This window comes from Corylus avellana, chromosome ca3, assembly GCF_901000735.1.
Source record: "Corylus avellana chromosome ca3, CavTom2PMs-1.0".
Taxonomy (NCBI): Eukaryota; Viridiplantae; Streptophyta; class Magnoliopsida; order Fagales; family Betulaceae; genus Corylus; species Corylus avellana.
The window spans coordinates 31,095,121-31,114,657 of NC_081543.1; the positions used below are offsets into that span (position 1 = coordinate 31,095,121).

General features: G+C 37.7%; 1 protein-coding gene across 1 annotated transcript; it reads left to right on the top strand.

Moving 5' to 3' along the window:
• Window positions 1-6,343: 6,343 nt before the first annotated feature.
• Window positions 6,344-9,470, top strand: LOC132174420 (uncharacterized). Its single transcript, XM_059586079.1, has 2 exons — window positions 6,344-6,886; window positions 9,045-9,470. Exons 1-2 carry the CDS (start codon window positions 6,344-6,346, stop codon window positions 9,468-9,470), a joined length of 969 nt encoding a protein of 322 aa, XP_059442062.1.
• Window positions 9,471-19,537: the final 10,067 nt, after the last annotated feature.

Genomic DNA, 19,537 nt, shown 5'->3' on the forward strand with positions numbered 1-19,537 from the left:
GCTATGCGGCGGACCCGGGTACTCCCCCAGTCCGCCCAATATGACGTGGCCTTGTGCCACGTCCAAACTTTTTTTTTAAGGGAGAAAACACGTATCACTGAACCCAACCTGGCCAGATGATTTTTCTAAAAATCTCTCCCCTCCTCTCTCTCTCTCTCTCTCTAGGCTCTCCTCTTCCCTCTTTGCTCTCATCTCACCTATTGCCGGCCATCGGAGACCACCAATGCCAAGTATCATTTATGACGATCCACCCACTTCTCCGGTGGCAAGCATCATTTACAATGAAGGTATTAACTTTTGAATTTACATCACATTTATTGGTGATAAGTGTTAAAATATTCATATTTTCAACCCTTAACTTGCATATTTTAATCATTTGGTTTTAATTAATTAGGCAATTTTAATTCATTTTTATGTTTTTCATATTTTTACAGGCTTTTGGACGAAAATGATGTAAAACTAGGTGATTTGAGCTCAAAAGAGAAGATGGAGACAATTGGAGCTCCCTGGTACCGCGATCAATCGTAGAGCACCTGCGATCGAGCGTAATACCCGAGAGGACACAGCATCAAGCAGGCCAGGAGCGATCGAGCGCATGACAGAAGAAGGAACGATCGCAGACTTGCGTTCGAGCGCACACGGGCTGCGATTGAGCGTACCCGTGCGCAGAAGACTTATCAAGTGGCGGCTGAAGTGTCACTCTTTCCATATTAGGGTTTTCCAACTCCAAATTGTAATAGGTCTGAAAATCCTACGAAATTCCTAGGTTTACTACTTTGTCTAGGACTCCTAAAGCCTATAAATAGACCCTTAAGCCTCTAGAATAGATAGACTTTGTAAGGAGAATAATAAGAGTTCTTCAAGTTCCAGTCTCGGGTTTATTCTTTTCCTTTCTTTATTTTATTTTATGAAGATGTTTAACATCAACTTTATATGTAGCTAATTTAATTAGTAGGGCTTGATTGAAACCCTAGTTATGTTTTGTTAATATTTCAATATTGGCGCCTTTGTGATGATCTTGTTGTGCTATTTAACTTGATTAATACATGCTTGCATGAATTCCTCTTATGTGTGTGCCTGATCAACATATGCATGTGGTACGGACTAGTTAGTTAAATTAATTTGGATGGCCGAGTCCTGAGTTTAACATAAGTAACAAAAGAAATACATACCGGGTTCTTGGGTTAATCAACATGGGGAACCGGGAGTATATGTCATGCCCTAAGCCTCATGTGTTTGTCGATTTCCATAGAACATATGCGTTCCTAACGAACAACTTAGTATAAATCATGCTAAATCCCTTAGGAATGAAAAGAGTTAGAATATACGTCATGCCTGACTTATTGCTTAGGAAAATCTATAGCCTTAAGAGTATACGCCATGCCCTAAGGTTGACAAACATTAGATATACATAACTTGATCAAAGCATTGGCATATTGTTATATTAGCTAAATATAATTAGTGGTAGATATCAAAGCCCTACCCTTTATTATTATCACTTCAACAATCAATCTTTTTTTTGCTTTTGCTTACTAATGAATGAAAATCATAATCTTGATGTGATACTTTAATTTTTTTGGGATAACATGAACTGTGCGTGATGTTTGTGAGTAACATTTCTGGAAAACCCTCACGAGACTTCACTCGTCTACTAGGAAATTCCTAGTGGTTTAAAAGGCTTGTTGCATATGCTAAATGCAATCGTACATCCCACGAAAGATGGATTTATCTCTTATTTTCTGTTTTTCCATTCTTGTTTTTAGTTTTGTATTGCTAAGGGACTAGCAATATATAAGTTCGGAGGTGTGATAAGTGCTAAAATATTTATATTTTCAGCCCTTAACTTGCATGTTTTAATCTTTTGGTTTTAATTAATTAGGCCATTTTAATTCATTTTTGTGTTTTTCATACTTTTACAGGCTTTTGGACGAAAATGAAGTAAAACTAGGTGATTTGAGCTCAAAAGAGAAGATGGAGACAATTGGACCTCCCTGGTACTGTGATCAATTGCAGGGTACCTGCGATCGAGCGCAATACCCGAGAGGACACAACATCAAGCAGGCCAGGAGCAATTAAGCGCATGACAGAAGAAGGAACGATCGCAGACTTGCGATCGAGCGCACCCGTGCGCAGGAGACTTATCAAGTGGCGGCTGAAGTGTCACTCTTTCCATATTAGGGTTTTCCAACTCCAAATTATAATAGGTCTCAAAACCCTACGAAATCCCTAGGTTTACTACTTTGTCTAGGACTTTTAAAGCCTATAAATAGACCCTTAAGCTTCTAGAATAGATAGACTTTGTAAGGAGAAGAATAAGAGCTCTTCAAGTTCAAATCTCGAGTTTATTCTTTTCCTTTATTTTATTTTATTTTATGAAGATGTTTAACATCAACTTTATATGTAGCTAATTTAATTAGTAGGGCTTGATTGAAGCCATAGTTATGTTTTGTTAATATTTCAATATTGGCGCCTTTATGATGATCTTGTTGTGCTATTTAACTTGATTAATACCTGCTTGCATGAATTCCTCATATGTGTGTGCCTGATCAACATATGCATGTGGTACGGACTAGTTAGTTAAATCAATTTGGATGGCCGAGTCCTAAGTTTAATATAAGTAACAAAAGAAATTCACACCGAGTTCTTGGGTTAATCAACATGGGGAACCGGGACTATATGTCATGCCCTAGGCCTTATGTGTTTGTCGATTTCCATAGAACATATGCGTTCCTAAGGAACAACTTAGTATAAATCATACTAAATCCCTTAGGAATGAAAAGAGTTAAGAGTATACGTCATGCCTAACTTGTTGCTTAGGAAAATCTATAGCCTTAGGAGTATACGCCCTGCCCTAAAGTTGACAAACATTAGATATGCATAACTTGATCAAAGTATTGACATATTGTTATATTAGCTAAATATAATTAGTGGTGGATATCAAAGCCCTACCCTTTATTATTATCACTTCAACAATCAATCTTTGTTTTGCTTTTGCTTAAGAAATCTATTTTTAAACATAAATTCAGCAATCCTCGTGGGAATGATCTTGTACTTACACCCTATACTACTATGTTGACCTTGTGCACTTGCAGGTAAAATGTACAATTATTATCTATTAATTTAGGTAATATTTTGCACAACAGTTGGGTCATAGATCAATCCATTGAATGCCTGAGTAATCCTCAAGTCCAGCCTAATTATAGAAGGGCCCAAGCCCAGTAAGGATTCGGACAACCAATCTCGAATCCTACATATCTGAGACCCTCATTTCCGAAACCCATGGGGTCTCGAAACCTTAAGCCGAGACCCATGGGATCCGAGACCCTTAAGCCGAGACAGTTAAGTCCGAGACTAACTCAGGACACACAGGCCTCGGTGATAAGGATAACTCGGATATCTTGAAAGATACAACCGTTAATAGATAAGTGATCTTGTTTATTCAAAAGCAGCCATATCTATCTAAAATCCAAATCAAATATATTATCCAGCAAACATTTACAAATGTTCAAATCAAGTGATACACGCAACCACCAAATCCTATGATCTGGGTCACCTAGAATCTTGGAGAAGATAATCACCAAAATCCCTTATCAGTAACTGCATCGCAGAAAATCAGGAAAGGGTGACTCATTGGTGAAGGGACCTCTACCACTCCATGCCTATAAAAGACAGATGATCTCTTCAGATGGAGGTAAGCGCAACTTTGGCATTCAATCTTTCCTTTGTTGCTTATTCTTCTTCTCATTCTGACTTAGGCATCGGAGTGTCCCCGCCGGCTCACCCCCGGTCTCTTCGATCCACCTTTCTTCTTTGTTGTGCAGTAAAATCACTAGTGTGTTGGTCAACTCAGGCTTGGCAAGCGTGCCACATCATCTTTAGGAAAACTGTGCTTCAGCAGTTTGGCGTCGTTTGTGGAAAATCGATTTTCATCAGTTCTTACTATCTACTAATCCGGTATGGTGACTACTCGTTCAACTATCTAAGAAATGGGAAGTTATTGAAGTTTGTATCCGAAGAGAAGGGTAAAGAGAAAAATCTTCAAGGCCATCAGAGTCATCAGTCAGGACAGAGCTCAGGACCGAACAATCACAGCTTGCGTAATCAGAAGCAAAGGTGAAACGAACCGAGGATTCCTCAGAGCAATCAACAAAGCCCTCAGAATCAAACCATTGTTAGGGAGATCCGAACGATCTCAGGTGGATTGGCTGGTGGAGGGGAATCCAGTTCAGCAAAAAAAGCCTACGTTAAGCAAGCGAGAATGGAAGAAGTCTTTTCACTTGAGAAGCCCTCCAAAGTGCAGAAACAGGAACCGAGTGTTCTAACATTTTCGGAGAAGGATACGAAAGAAATTTCAGTGCCACATGACGATGCGTTGGTGATAACTTTAACAGTGGCTAACCACGCTATTCACTGAGTTTTAGTGGACAATGGAAGTTCGGCTGATATTCTGTATTGGACAATTGTACAACAATTGGGCATTGGCCGAGAAAAGTTGAAACATTTCTTATCACCATTGATAGGGTTCGTAGGGGAGCGTGTTCAACCCATCGGAATGATTTCCCTTCTGGTAACAGCAGGAACCGCTCCTAGACAATCCATTATCATGGTGAATTTTTTGGTAATTGACCGATTGTCGGCATACAATGTGATCGTTGGTCGTCCAGCTTTGAACCAACTAAAAGCTGCAACTTCCACCTATCATCTGAGGATGAAATTTCAAACAATTGAAGGAGTTGGCAAGGTTAAAGGTGATCAGGTTATCGCCAGAAGATGTTACAATATATCTTTGAAAAAATGCCCAGAGTCAGCACTGTTGACGATCGGCAATTTGGGAAGTGATAGGGAGATTCAGTTGAAGAAAGAACCAGCTGAGCCATTGATTGATATATTGATAGCTGAAGGAAAGGTTGTGAAGATCGGATCTCAACTAACTTCAGAAGTCAGGGAAGTACTCGTTCGGTTTCTTCAGGGAAATCTAGAAGTCTTTGTATGGTCTCCTGAGGACATGCCGGGGATTGACCTAAAAGACATTGTTCATCATCTGAACGTCAATCCAAAAGTAAAACCAGTGAAACAAAAGCGAAGAGAGTTTGCTCCTGAGAGGAACATGGCAATTGCCGAAGAGGTTGACAAATTGCTCAAAGCTTAGTTTATCGAAGAAGTACATTATCCCGATTGGTTAGCCAATGTGGTGATGGTTAAGAAGTCTTCTGGTAAATGGAGGATGTGTGTAGACTTCACCGATCTTAACAAGGCTTACCCGAATGACAGTTTTTCATTGCCTCATATTAGTTCATTGGTTGACTCAACAGCCGGTTATGAGTTGCTGAGCTTCATAGATGCATTTTTTTGGCTACAATCAAATCTTCATGCATCCATCGGATCAGGATAAAAGAGCATTCATCACAGACCGAGGCTTATATTGCTACATGGTTATGCCTTTCGGTTAAAAAATGCTGGTGCTATCTACCAGAGGTTAAACAAGATGTTTCAAGAACAAATCGGGAAGAACATGGAGGTGTATGTCGATGATATGCTGGTCAAGAGCAAGCTACAGGCGAATTGTGTGACAGACTTACAAGAGGCGATCATGACATTGAGGCGATTCAAAATAAAGTTGAATCCTACGAAGTGTGCATTTGGAGTGTCATCTGGGAAGTTCCTCGGTAATATGGTGTCAAGCCGAGGAATTGAAGCCAATCCAGAGAAGATTCAAGCGGTGTTAGACATGCAATCTCCCAATAATACAAAGCAGGTTCAACAGTTGACTGGCAGAATCGCGGCATTGAACAGTTTCATCTCTCGGTCCACAGACAAATGTCTTCCTTTCTTTAAAATCTTGAGGAAAGCTTTTGAATGGACCGAGGAATGTGAACAAGCATTTGAGCAACTTAAGAGATATTTAGTCAGTCCACCTCTGCTTAGCTGAGCTATTCCTGGAGAAGTATTGTACTTGTATCTCGCCGTATCCTCAACAGCGGTCAGTGCAACTTTGATTCGTGAAGAGGAAGAAATTCATAAACCAGTTTACTTCATTAGCCGAGCGTTACATGGTGCCGAGGAGAGGTATGTGCAAATGGAGAAACTTGCTTTTGCTTTGGTAATTGCGTCTAGAAAGCTTCAACCGTACTTTCAAGCCCATATCAATGTGCTAACCGAGTACCCATTGAAAAAAGAACTTCGGAAGTTGGATCTGTTTGGTCGGTTAGTCAATTGGGCAATCGAGATTAGTGAATTTGATATTCACTTCATTTCACGCAATACTATCAAAGGTTAAGCACTTGCAGACTTTCTGGTAGAATTCACCAACATACAAAATCTAGAGATGTGGCCGAAAGAAAAAATGTGGGTGATTTATGTTGATAGTTCTTCTACAAAAAATAAATGTGGAGCTGGAGTAGTGATGATCACGCCAGACAAGAAGGAATTGAAAAGCTCTTTGAGGTTAGAGTTTAAAACTACTAACAATGAGGCAGAGTACGAAGCAGTAATAGCCGAGCTGGGTTTGGCCCGAGAGATGGAAACAGAGTTTGTAGAAGTCCGGAGTGATTCTCAAGTTATTGTCGACCATAGTCGTGGTGAATTTGAAGCTAAGGGCAGTAAAATGAAACTCTACTTATCTAAAGTTCAAGACATGAAAAAAGCTTTCAAGAAATTCTGTATTATTAAAATCCCGTGGGAAGAGAATGAAAAAGCAGACCAGTTAGCCCGGCTAGGTTTGGCAATCGAGGATGAAATGGGAGAAACTGAGCAACCCATACAAATTTTGCAACAGCCCTCTATCACCGAGGAAGTCATGGTTTTAACTATTGAAATCATACTTGCCTGGGCTGAAGAGATTGTTGGGTATTTAGAAAGAGGAGTTCTCCCGGGAGATAAGAGAAAGGCGATGCAATTAAAATGAAAGGCTGCTCGATTCACCTTGAGGCTTTATGTTACCTCTTCTTAAGTGTTTTTCTAAAGAAGAAGGTAATTATATCCTCCGAGAGGTTCATGAAGGAATCTGTGGCAGTCATTCAGGAGCTCGAATGTTAGCACACAAAGCTGTCAGAGCGGGGTTCTTCTGGCCGAGAATGAATCAGGATTCCATGCAAATTGTCAGAACTTGCGACAACTGTCAACGTTTTGCTAACATCATCAAGCAACCTCCTGAGGAGCTCATGTAACATCCCCAGACTGAGTTTGCCACTTTTCTTCTTTTACAACAAAAGTTTTATTTTTATTTATTTATTTTTTTTCAAAGATCTATAAGGTCTATCAGAGTACTTGATTTTAAAGGATACGATAAATGTATAAAACAATCTTCAAGAGATTTTATTACAAGCGAAATTAGAAAACATCAAACTTTAGTTGCGAAATGTCATATTATTACAATAACTGATAAGAAAAGACTTTGAAAGTTAATAATTATTCCCGTCTCCATTCTAGCCTCCTATTCCCGCGTCCTTTCTACCTGAAAACAAGAAATAAAACTGAATGAGCCCAAAGGGGGCCCAGCAAGTAAAATCGACAACCATAAATAGTTTTACTTCTTGTTCTCAGTTTTTGAAAATCGTTTTCACAAATAAATATACATCCAGCCATAATAATACAAGTATGTACGGTTGCATCTCCCGTAGCATATACATACTATTACATATAGTAATAAATCATCGTCATAAATCATCATCATAATGCATCATTATAAATCATCATTGTAAATCACCATAGTATATCATCGTTATAAATCATCATTGTAAATCATCATAGTATATCATTTTTGAAATTATATTATCATTTTCTCATATTAGGGCTCATGTACACCGTTACCCCTGTGTACGAGGGTTGCGGGTCATTGTGACTATGGCACTGAACTGTGGCCTCAGCCATGCCCGACCGTCAATTAACTCTTTCTTGGTGCACTCAACGGTCATGTTGATGGAATACCACCTTCTGGCATAGCTTCCTTCAGTGGTTTCGCCTTCATCCGAGTATCGGTACCGAACTCCTCTCATCCTTACTTATCTTGGGGCCATAAATACTCTCCTCCATACATGTGCCCTCATTTCATAAACATTTAACTCATTTTTTATACTTTTCTTTGTACTTCTTTTGATGCATCTTAGAGCCACATGTAGGAGGGTTTATCATCATTCTTTATAATCATCATCATTTCTCAACTTTCTTTTCTCAAAATGGAAACTTTTCCAAATATAAACTTATTGTACTTAGAAAGCGTTTAAAGAAATAGAAACTTTCTAAATAATTCTTTTAGAAATCCTTCATGCATGCAACATATCTCAATGACAGGTAAATAAAATAATTATTTACAGTTTGATAAAGAATGAATAATTAGTATGACATGAAGTAATTTTAGAAGGGACAGTGAATTTCTTATTTCTAGACTGAAGCTAAAAGTGGTCTGAAAGAATCTAGTTGCTCCAATCTGACTAACACCACTAGTATATCTTTTGAAACTAATTTCTAAAGTCCGCTATCTCTTGTGTTTTTTCTTTCTTGTAGCGCTTTGTCTCGCTCTTTCTCTCTCTGTTATGAGTAAACACTCTTAGAAAGAAGAAAGACCAAGTAGAAAACGGAAGAAGGAAGAATATGTGCAAGAGATGGGAGAGGAGTATTGAAATTGTGAAAGGAAAGAGCTTTATTTATAGGAGAAAACCAAATACTATTCTACCTTCAATTTACAATTATACCCTCATTTTACTATTCCACTTACCCACTTAGTATACCTACAATTGACTATTCTACATTCTTATTTAAAATTCTACCCTCCTTATACCTAGCATTGACTATTTTACCTTCTTATTTAAAATTGTACCATACCTACCATTGACCTTATACCTACCATTGACTATTCTACCTACCCATACAATTCTTTCTACCATTTACTATCCTTGTATTTCACCAATTACCATTATCTAATTACCACTTTCTGTAATACCATAAATTTCTCAAGAATTAAAATCCTTGGCTACAATAGATATTAAAATAACACCATTATCGAAATAATCTAGTTAAATAACTCTGAAACTTCTGGAGTGCTACAGCTCAGTTCAATCTCCTCGCCATGGCCATTTTCACAATGGGGAGTGGATATAGTAGGGCCATTATCTCCCGAAAAGGGGGGAGTTCGGTTCGCTGTAGTTACCGTTGATTATTTCACGAAATGGGCAGAAGTGGAGGCTTTGGTAAACATTATAGCAAAAAATATTGAGAAGTTTCTTTGGAAGAATGTTATTTGTCGATATGGAATTCCTCATGCCTTCATTACAGACAATGGTAAACAATTCGATTGCGATTCCTTTCGAGATTGGTGTGCTGGGCTTCATGTTCGGCAATATTTTTCATCTCCGAGGCATCCCCAAGCCAATGGACAAGTAGAAGCAACAAACAAAACCATATTCAAAATCCTGAAGACGAAGCTCGATCAGCATAAAGGGAGCTGGGCGGAGGATCTTCCTGAGGTTCTATAGGCATATCGCACCACCAGAAGAACTCCAGCCAAGGAAACTCCTTATGCTTTAGCCTATGGAACTGAAGCTGTCATTCCAGCTGAGATTGGGGCGAGAAGTTTTCGTGTAGACACCTTCAACCCCAAACTCAATGGCGAAGGTCTGAAACTACATCTCGATTTGTTACAAGAAAAACAGAATCAGGCTCAGGTTACTATGACAGCGTACCAACAAAGAGTAGCTTGGTATTTCAATCAGCCGGGTCAAACAGCGCATTTTTCAAGTTGGAGACTTAGTCTTAAAAAAAGTCACTCTTGCAACTAGAAACACAGCTGATGGGAAGCTAGCACTAAACTGGGAAGGACCATACAAAGTGATCAAATGTGGCAAAACAGGAGCGTATCATCTCACAAACCTCGAATGAAAACAACTCCAACGACCATGGAATGCTGAACATCTTAAGAAGCATTTTGCATAGAATTATAATTCTCAGAGATTCACTTATGTTGTATTCCCGTTCTAACGAATAAATATTCATGAATGAAGGATCTTCTGAGGTTATAATCATGCAGAAATCTTAAAAATGCGGCAGATCATACTTTTTATTTGACACTCGGAGAAAATAGCTAAACTAAGCATTTTTCCGAAAGTCACTTTTGGAACAGTGTCTATTTATAGCACTTTCTAACCCTTCGGTGAAATATAGTTGGAGAATTTCCCGAGCATCGCTCGGTGAAATGTCATTAAGGCGCTTTCACCAAGGAAAAGTTCGGAAATATAGCTGAACAAAGCACTTTCTGAACTTAAACCTGGGCCAAAGGTTCCACTTTGGAGAAATATAGCCGGAGAGTTTCCCGGGCATGACTCGGTGAAATATCGCTAAGGCGCTTTCCTAAAGAAATGTTCGGAGATATAGCCGGAGAGTTTCCCGAGCATAACTCAGTGGAATATCGCTAAAGCGCTTTCCGAACTTTAAAACTTTTACCCAAAAGTTCCACTTCGGAGGAATATAGCCAGAGAATTTCTCAAACATGCTTTAGTGAAATATCACTAAGGCGCTTTCCTAAAGATGAAGGTCGTGAGCATAATCAAACTATACTGTCTGAACTTAACCTTTACCCAAAAGGCTATATTCCCAAAGGCACAGTTCAGAAATATAGCTAAACAAAGCACTTTCCCAAAAGCAAAATGTTTAATTATTACGTTTGCAACAATTATTCTCACAAACCGAGCTACTTCATAAAGGATTCCCATCATTTTCTCAGACCATGCATTCTTGGTAGAACATACGGTTTGTCCAAATTTTCAAAAAGTCGAGCGTTGAATAACAAAATCACAAACAAGTCAAAATTTTTACCCCACATTCTATAAAGATTCCCATTGTTATAAATTAAATTTATAGCCTATAGGAATCGAGGGGGGTATACATATATGAAGCATAAATTATAGAATTGATCTCTATCAAAAATATTCTATTTCATTGTCAAAATAAAGCAATTAGGTACAAAAGGAGATAGGTCATCTCAGTAACTATAGTCAGAACATCAAGTAGCTTCATCTGGTGCATGGTCCCATTCCTCATCAGATATAGTTATTGACTTCTCCAAGTCATCAGATGAAGATTCTTCAGCATCAGGATGTTCGGCTGCAATAGAAGATTCCCCGGTCCGATACCGAGTAAATGGGTTGTAGCCAAAAACCGTAATGCCTTTAAAGTCAGGCATCTGCTCTCGACCTACCACAGCAATCTTCGAAATGGCCTCTTTGGTGGGGGGAATATCTTCGGGTTTTATGGTATCAAGGTCAACACCCTCGGGAGGATTTCTTGACCAGCGACGAAAAGTCTCAATACCCGAGATAAAACCTATGCCCCAACCATAATCTCGGCCTCAGGAAGCAAAGGAAAGCTGCTTATAGAAATTTTGAGCCTTGTCTTTATACCTCATCACTTGCTCTTTGGCTCGGGAAAATCTTCTCTTGAAACTCACAGCCCTCGTCTCAGCAGCCTTGAGCTTCTTCTCGGCCGACTTCCGTTTCTTTCGAGCAACCGAGAGATGGTCTTCAGCCACCTTTTACTTGCCTTCAGCCACCTCAACTCTTGTACATTGTGCAGCCTAGTATCTCTGAGCTTCTTCGAGCTCTTTGGAAACCAAGTTAATGCGAGACTCAGTAGCTTGGCATTGAAGTTCGGTGTCAGCATGCTTCTCTTTGAACATAGTGGCTTCATCTTCAAGGGTGGAGTAGTTAATCAACAACCTCCGACCCTTAGCTTTCTCAGCAACTAACTCGGTTTCTAGTTCCCGAATTCGAGAATCAGCCTGAACACACCGAGCTTCCAACTCGGTAATCTGCTCTCTAGAAAGGAGAAGGTCATTTTCTTGCCGGGATGATAATCCTTGTAAGCGTTTTATCTCAGCTTCGGCCTCTTCAAGTTTCTTCTTTACTTTCTCGGTTTCCTGAGCCGAACTCTCGGCAGACCTTCTAAATTGGAGGTAAGAGTTCATGCCTTGCATTGATCCCTACCAAAGAAAGAAGTTTTTTAGTAAAACACAAAAAAAAAAAAAAAAAAACAAAAAACAAAAAAACAAAAAAAGGAAAAGAAGAGAGACGTTTACCTCGAGTTGATGGTATAGCATGTGTTTCATCACCTCCTTTGGAAATTGAGCACTGATACCGGGGGAATTATTAGCCTGAATCAAATTGACTAGGGCAACAAAAGGGTTCCCCAGCCAACTGTCACCCAGCCAAGAAAGGGGTTCCCCGAATGTCCATAGGATCGGATCAGGAGTGCGATCTGCTGAAGGACCGGCCGCCTGTGAAGTCTCCGTAGAAGGCGGTACAGGTTCATTCAGAGGGCTATCTCTCATTGGTTGAGGCGAACCTCCGAGGTTAGCCGGTTCTCCTTCGGCTTCGTTAGCAGTTGCAACAGGGTCGACATCTGCTTGCTCAAGAACTTCACGAACACCAGCCACCTCTTCAACCGTTTCATTCTCAGCAGTCATAGGCTCCAGAATCATTGGCACATTATCAACAGGCTCGATAACCGAGGGCTCAGCAGTCATAGGTTCCTTAGTAGCTTGAGTCTCGGTATGTGCATATTCAGGGTGCATGGACGAGCTCTCAGCCTCGATCTGACCAGGATAAACCACTCCAAGTGGTGGTATTATTGGCATGTTTGAGGCAAGATCCTTAAGGATCTGACAACATCCACAGGGTTTTCTTCCTCGGAATCAGAATCACTCAGGGGCACAGCTTCAGTTGGGGTTGAGGAAAGAGGAATGGCCGAGAGCGGCTCAACTTCTAAAGCAATAGAGGAAGGAAATTCAGCTCTGATTGGTGTATGGGAAGATGATCGGGAAGGTCGGTTTGCAAGAGGAGCATCCCGGACCGAAGTATCTTACTTGCTCAGAAATTCCCTAACACCACCGAGAACCTCCGAGTATGCCCTAAAATAAGGGGCAGGAGTTTCCACCCCAGGAACAGTCCTCTTTTCAGAAACTTCCGGATGCCTTGCAGTCTCATTTCTCTCTGCTTCGAGGGGAACATCGGGTATAGCCCTTATTGCTTCAGAACCCAAGAGTACTTCAATTCCCTTTGATTCCAGATCAACAACTGGCTCTGCTGTCTTCGAGCCACCTTCTTTTTTCTTCTTTTTCTTTTTCTCCAAAGAAGGAATGTTAGGATCTTCAGACTCATCAAAAATTGCCAGAGAGACTATGGCGGTGATTGGAAGTCTCGCCGAGGGTTTCTTCGGAAAGGCATCTGTGGCTTTCCTTTTGCCTTTCCCTTTAGAAGGCTCGACAGGCTCGTCAATCGATCTCCTCGACGCCTCGGTAGGTGGTACTCTCGGTGGAACAGCTTCCACTACCCTCGCAAGTGCCGAGGTCCACAGGTACAACACCTTATTTTCCTCGGTCATAATGGCGTCGTAATCCATCTCTAATGGATGATCCTCGGCATAATCCAAAACATCTCTTACTCGTTGCGCTTCTTCCCTGTTTAAGCTCGGTTCTTGTTGACCTGAAAATATATATTGAGATTAGTTTTGTTGCAAAAAGAAGGGATGAAGAGCAAGCAATTCTATGTTCGGTTTATACCTCAGTTTGAAGGGGCGATTGTTTCCCGAGGAACACTCAGATCTCTAATCACTTCTGTGGGTGCAAACTCCCACTCACCTTGAATGAAGAAGAACTCGTCTTTCCACCCTTTATTACTGGTATAAGTGGACCTGAAGGTGAGGAGCTTTAATTTCTTCCGAGTTTGGAAAAGTGAATAGGAATTCGGTTCTGGGGCATTTGGTGAGTCGGTAAACCTTCAAAAACTCCACCACTGTAAGGGGATGCTCTGCCCCGAGAATCTTTGGCCAAGCGACCATACAGGCAAAAAAGGTTCTCCAGCCATTTGGTAATAGTTGGTGTGGAGCTATCCGAATGTAACTCAGCAGCTCTCGGACTATCCTCGAGAACGGAAGTCTCAGACCTATCCGAAACATCTCCAAATAAACGTAGACTTCATTACTGTCGACGTCCACCACAGCTCCAACACTGTCGTCATCAAAGATTATTTGAACCGAATCAGGGAGGTGGCAAATTTCACGGACCTCATGTTCATTCTCCTTCGACAGTTTGGACTCCCATGTAATTGGGTCTAGAGCACCCAATGCACTAGGAACATCCTCGGCTCTGCGACTCATTAGGTATTGGAATTCATGGGTTAATTGACGAGGAATGGAAGGAAGATTTTGCCGAATTAGAAGGTGGGTAACACTTAAGCGAAGGTGATTGACCGAGGGTTTAATCAGGGGAAGAAGAAAATCGAGATAATGGAGTACGGGGCCGTTTGGGTGAATGAAAGGCTCGGCTGAAGGGACAGACTCGACCGAGGTTCTGAAATATACTACTCTCAGAAAATAATACTCAGCAGAAAGACTCAAATGAAGGAGTGCCAGTTCTGAGGAAGAAAGAAAAAACTGCAGGAAACTCAGAATGGACAACAATGGCTTCTAAAGGGGTAACAATGGAGAATAAACGAAGGGGAAGAGGAGTTTTAAAAGGTTTTCGGAAGGGAGAACCGAAGCGGCGCAATTAAGGCCCTAGGAACTAGGGTTCAGCAAGAGGCGCCTTTTTATTTTTACTCTCCATGCAGGGACTGACACGTTGCTACCCTAAGTTTTAATTACAGGAAACCCAACACGTGGTCCTCAAAAGGCGGGGGTAAGTCATTTATCGCTCCAAATATATTATCTTTTGAAATTTAAAATTTTTAAAAATTTGAAATTTAAGAGCCAACTCGCCTTATTTCGTAAAAAATGATACCGAGCTTATAAAGGCTAACCCATTCTCAGAAATATGAAATTTCCATAATCTGTTAGATTAGGAAATTGGAAATGTAATGGATTGGGTCATGGGTCAACTGTGTTGAGCCCGATAAACTATCTGCCGGCCCATCCCTAGAGCTCGGTCACCTTTTACTGTTCACCATGTTCATACTCGGCAAATTTATGCCCACTTGAGTTTAGTGCACAACGCTCGGTTCATAAGCTCGATAAACCGAGCTTCACATGAATATAGACTCCCGAGAAGTGTTACTCTCGGAATATTGGATATATATATGATATTTTTTTCATCCTTCTTTGAATTCTCCCACCAACAACCCCGAACAAATCTCTGACTATCTTTACTCGTTTTGCAAGTATCTGTTGACTGGATCCAAATGTGCCATCAACTACATTATCAATCATGACGTACCCAATTAGGATTCAAATTGTATGTTTTGTCTATTAATATAATAAATTTGAAAGATTTTTTAAGCCCTATCTAAATGGATGAAACTTAGCACCATGAGTTTGGATGGATTGGGATGGGGAAGATGCAATGTACACTTTCTTTCAATCCAAAACTCCAACATGCCTAAGGCATGCACAAATTGGCCACCCTCTTATCAAATCAGTGACGATTGATAAAAATGGTGTCAAAATCATACATAGTGCACTGAAGGTTCCATTTTGCCATAATTAGGGCCGTGGATATGCCCAACGGAAGGCCATTGCTTTTCGAAAAGTCGGCATCTAACGATCTCACCCACACAACACCAAATCCGTTTTCCTTCCTTTCTCTGAAAACGATTTGCCGTTGATATATCATGGCTTCAAGTCGTAAAACTCCGCGTGTAATTACACGTAGTATGACAATGAGATTGTCGTTGAACGATATTGTTCAAAAGACGTGCAGGGACATTTATTGAGATGAAAAAGACTATAAAATAATTTAGGGTTCTATAATCATTAATTAATCGTGTTCAATGAGGATGGGTTGAATATATTTCTTCTATGCTTAGGGGAGAAAGAGAAAAACAAAAGTAGATGTTATTTTATTAAGTGCCGTTAAAGATGCGCAACTTGATGTGACAATACATATATTTATATTGTTATCAGTACCACGATAACGGTCACTTAAATTTATACCTCTATTTTACATAAGAAATTGAAGAATAAAAAGTTTCGAAAAGAAATTCACATTTGATTGAGATGCTCCAAGGAGTTTTTTTTAACAATTATATAATAGCAGGTTAGATGCAAATATATTAATAATACAATAAAATAAAATAAAAACACCTGCATGTTGCACGAGTTATATAGACTATTCAACACACACATATTTATATGATTTTCCTTTAGTTTTGGTTAAATAAAAGAAATGTGAATGATTAATTTGAAGCACCTATGAATCAAGCAAATAAATTAATGAAGGCAATGATTTGATAGCCAATGGCTGCTGTGTTTCTCTCCTAGCAGCTGGGTGGCTATTAATCATATATATATATATAAAAGCCGAGTTTTAACGTAGGGAGTGCTTAGAATTACGACACATGTCCTGAACCCATGTTTTAGAGAGTGCATATAATTGCGACACGTGGCGTTATAAAGAATGAACAAGTTTTGGGCATTTAAAACCAAGAGGTTTTATTCGTAATGCATTTAATTATTTTAATGAAGAAAACAAAAGGTTCCGAAATTCTCTCTCTCTCTTTATTTGTAATATATTTAATTGTCTTAATGAAGAAAATAAAAGATTCTCAAATTTTCTCTTTCTCTCTCTATTTTTCTTTTTATCTTCTCTTACTTTTTGTTTTCGTTTGTGTCCCTTATATTTTTTTCAAATTTATATATTATTTTTATTCAAATATATATAAAAGCCGAGTTTTAACGTAGAGAGTGCTTAGAATTATGACACGTGTCGTGAACCCATGTTTTAAAGAATGCCTATAATTGTGACACGTGGCGTTTTAAATAATGAACAAGTTTTGGGCACTTAAAACCCAGGACTTTTATTTGTAATGCATTTAATTATTTTAATGAAGAAAACAAAAGGTTTCGAAATTCTCTCTCTCTTTATATATCAATATTGTGAGACAATTAAAATGTAGGAATTTTATTTGTAATATATTTAATTGTCTTAATGAAGAAATATTATTTGTATTGAAATAAGATAGATGATTTATTTGATTACATTAAATCTTGATTGAAAGACCAATTTTTTTAAAGAGTAAACCGATTTTTTAACTCATTATTTTAAAAATTGAACGGTTCATATTTTTTTTCTCTCTCTATCTCTCTTTTTTTCCTCTCTCTCTCTCTCCTTTTTTTTCCTCTCTCTCCACGTCTCTCTCTCTCTCTCTTAATTTCAAAGAAAAAGACATCTCTCTCCCTCCACTCTCCAACATTAATATCTCTCCTCTTTTTTCTCTCCATCTCTATCTTTCTCTTTCTCCACTCTCCAACATTAACAAAAACATAATCTATTGGCTTAAAAATTCAAATTGGAGGTAATTATTCTTTTTAACCTTTTTTTTTTCCCAAACCAACAAAGTTTTAACATATTCTAATTTATATAAATTAAACTAAAATTAAAGGTCTTATCTTTTAATTCATTTGAATGTTTATGGATTTTTTTTTTTTTTTTTGTCTAATTTACTCGGATTTTCAAGCATTTTTTCTCTACTTTTGAAAGCAATATTATTTTGCTTATTATTTTTTTTAATATTTGGAATTATATAGGTTTTATTTGTATTGAAATAAGATAGATGATTTATTTGATTGCATTAAATCTTGATTGAAAGACCAACTTTTTTAAAGAGTAAACTGATTTTTTAACTTATTATTTTAAAAAGTGAACGGTTCATTTTTTTTTCTCTCTCTATCTCTCTTTTTTTCCTCTCTCTCTCTCTCTCACTCTTTTATTTTATTTTATTTATTTTTTTTTCTCTCCAAGCACTCTCATTCCACATCTCTCTCTTGAACCGGTTCATCTCTCTTTCTCTCTCTCTCTCTCTCCTTTTTTTCCTCTCTCTCCACGTCTCTTTCTCTTTTTTTCTCTCCAAGTCTTTCACTCTCATTCAACATCTCTCTCTCTCTTAATTTCAAAAAAAAAAAAGACATCTTTCTACCTCCACTCTCCAACATTAATATCTCTCCTCTTTTTTCTCTCCATCTCTATCTTTCTCTTTCTCCACTCTCCAACATTAACAAAAACATAATCTATTGGCCTAAAAATTCAAATTGGAGATAATTATTATTATTATTATTATTTTTGTTTTCAGACCAATAATGATAAATTAAACTAAAATTAAAGGTCTTATGTTTTAATTCATTTGAATGTTTATAGATTTGTGTTTTTTTTTTTTTGTGTGTAATTTACTCGGATTTTCAAGCATATTTTTAAGGTTTTTTTTTTTTTTTCTCTACTTTTGAAAGCAATATTATTTTGCCTTTTATTTTTAATATTCATAATTATATAGGTTTTATTTGTATTGAAATAAGATAGATGATTTATTACAAAAGGTTCCCAAATTTTCTCTTTCTCTCTCTATTTTTCTTTTTATCTTCTCTTACTTTTTTGTTTTCGTTTGTGTCCCTTATATTATATTTTTTTCAAATTTATATATTATTTTTATTCAAATATATATAAAAACTGAGTTTTAACGTAGAGAGTGCTTAGAATTATGACATGTGTCGTGAACCCATGTTTTAGAGAATGCCTATAATTGCGACACGTGGCGTTTTAAAGAATGAACAAGTTTTGGGTACTTAAAACCCAGGAGTTTTATTTGTAATGCATTTAATTATTTTAATGAAGAAGACAAAAGGTTCCGAAATTCTCTCTCTCTATATATATCAATATTGTGAGACAATTAAAATGTAGGAATTTTATTTGTAATATATTTAATTGTCTTAATGAAGAAATATTATTTGTATTGAAATAAGATAGATGATTTATTTGATTACATTAAATCTTGATTGAAAGTCCAATTTTTTTAAAGAGTAAGCCGATTTTTTAACTCATTATTTTAAAAATTGAACGGTTCATATTTTTCCTCTCTCTCTATCTCTCTTTTTTTCCTCTCTCTCTCTTTTCTCTCTACAAGTCATTCACTCTCATTCCACATCTCTCTCACCTGTTCATATATCTCTCTCTCTTTCTCTCTCCTTTTTTTTCCTCTCTCTCCACGTCTCTCTCTCTCTTAATTTCAAAGAAAAAGACATCTCTCTCCCTCCACTCTCCAACATTAATATCTCTCATCTTTTTTCTCTCCATCTCTATCTTTCTCTTTCTCCACTCTCCAACATTAACAAAAACATAATCTATTGGCCTAAAAATTCAAATTGGAGGTAATTATTCTTCTTAACCTTTTTTTTTTTTTTTTCCAAACCAACAAAGTTTTAACATATTCTAATTTATATAAATTAAACTAAAATTAAAGGTCTTATCTTTTAATTCATTTGAATGTTTATGGATTTTTTTTTTTTGTCTAATTTACTCGGATTTTCAAGCATTTTTTCTCTACTTTGAAAGCAATATTATTTTGCTTTTTTTTTTTTTTTAATATTTGGAATTATATAGGTTTTATTTGTATTGAAATAAGATAGATGATTTATTTGATTGCATTAAATCTTGATTGAAAGACCAATTTTTTTTAAAGACTAAACCAATTTTTTAATTCATTATTTTAAAAACTGAACAGTTAAAAATTGAACGGTTCATATTTTTGTTCTATCTATATCTCTCTTTTTTTTCCTCTCTCTCAATGTC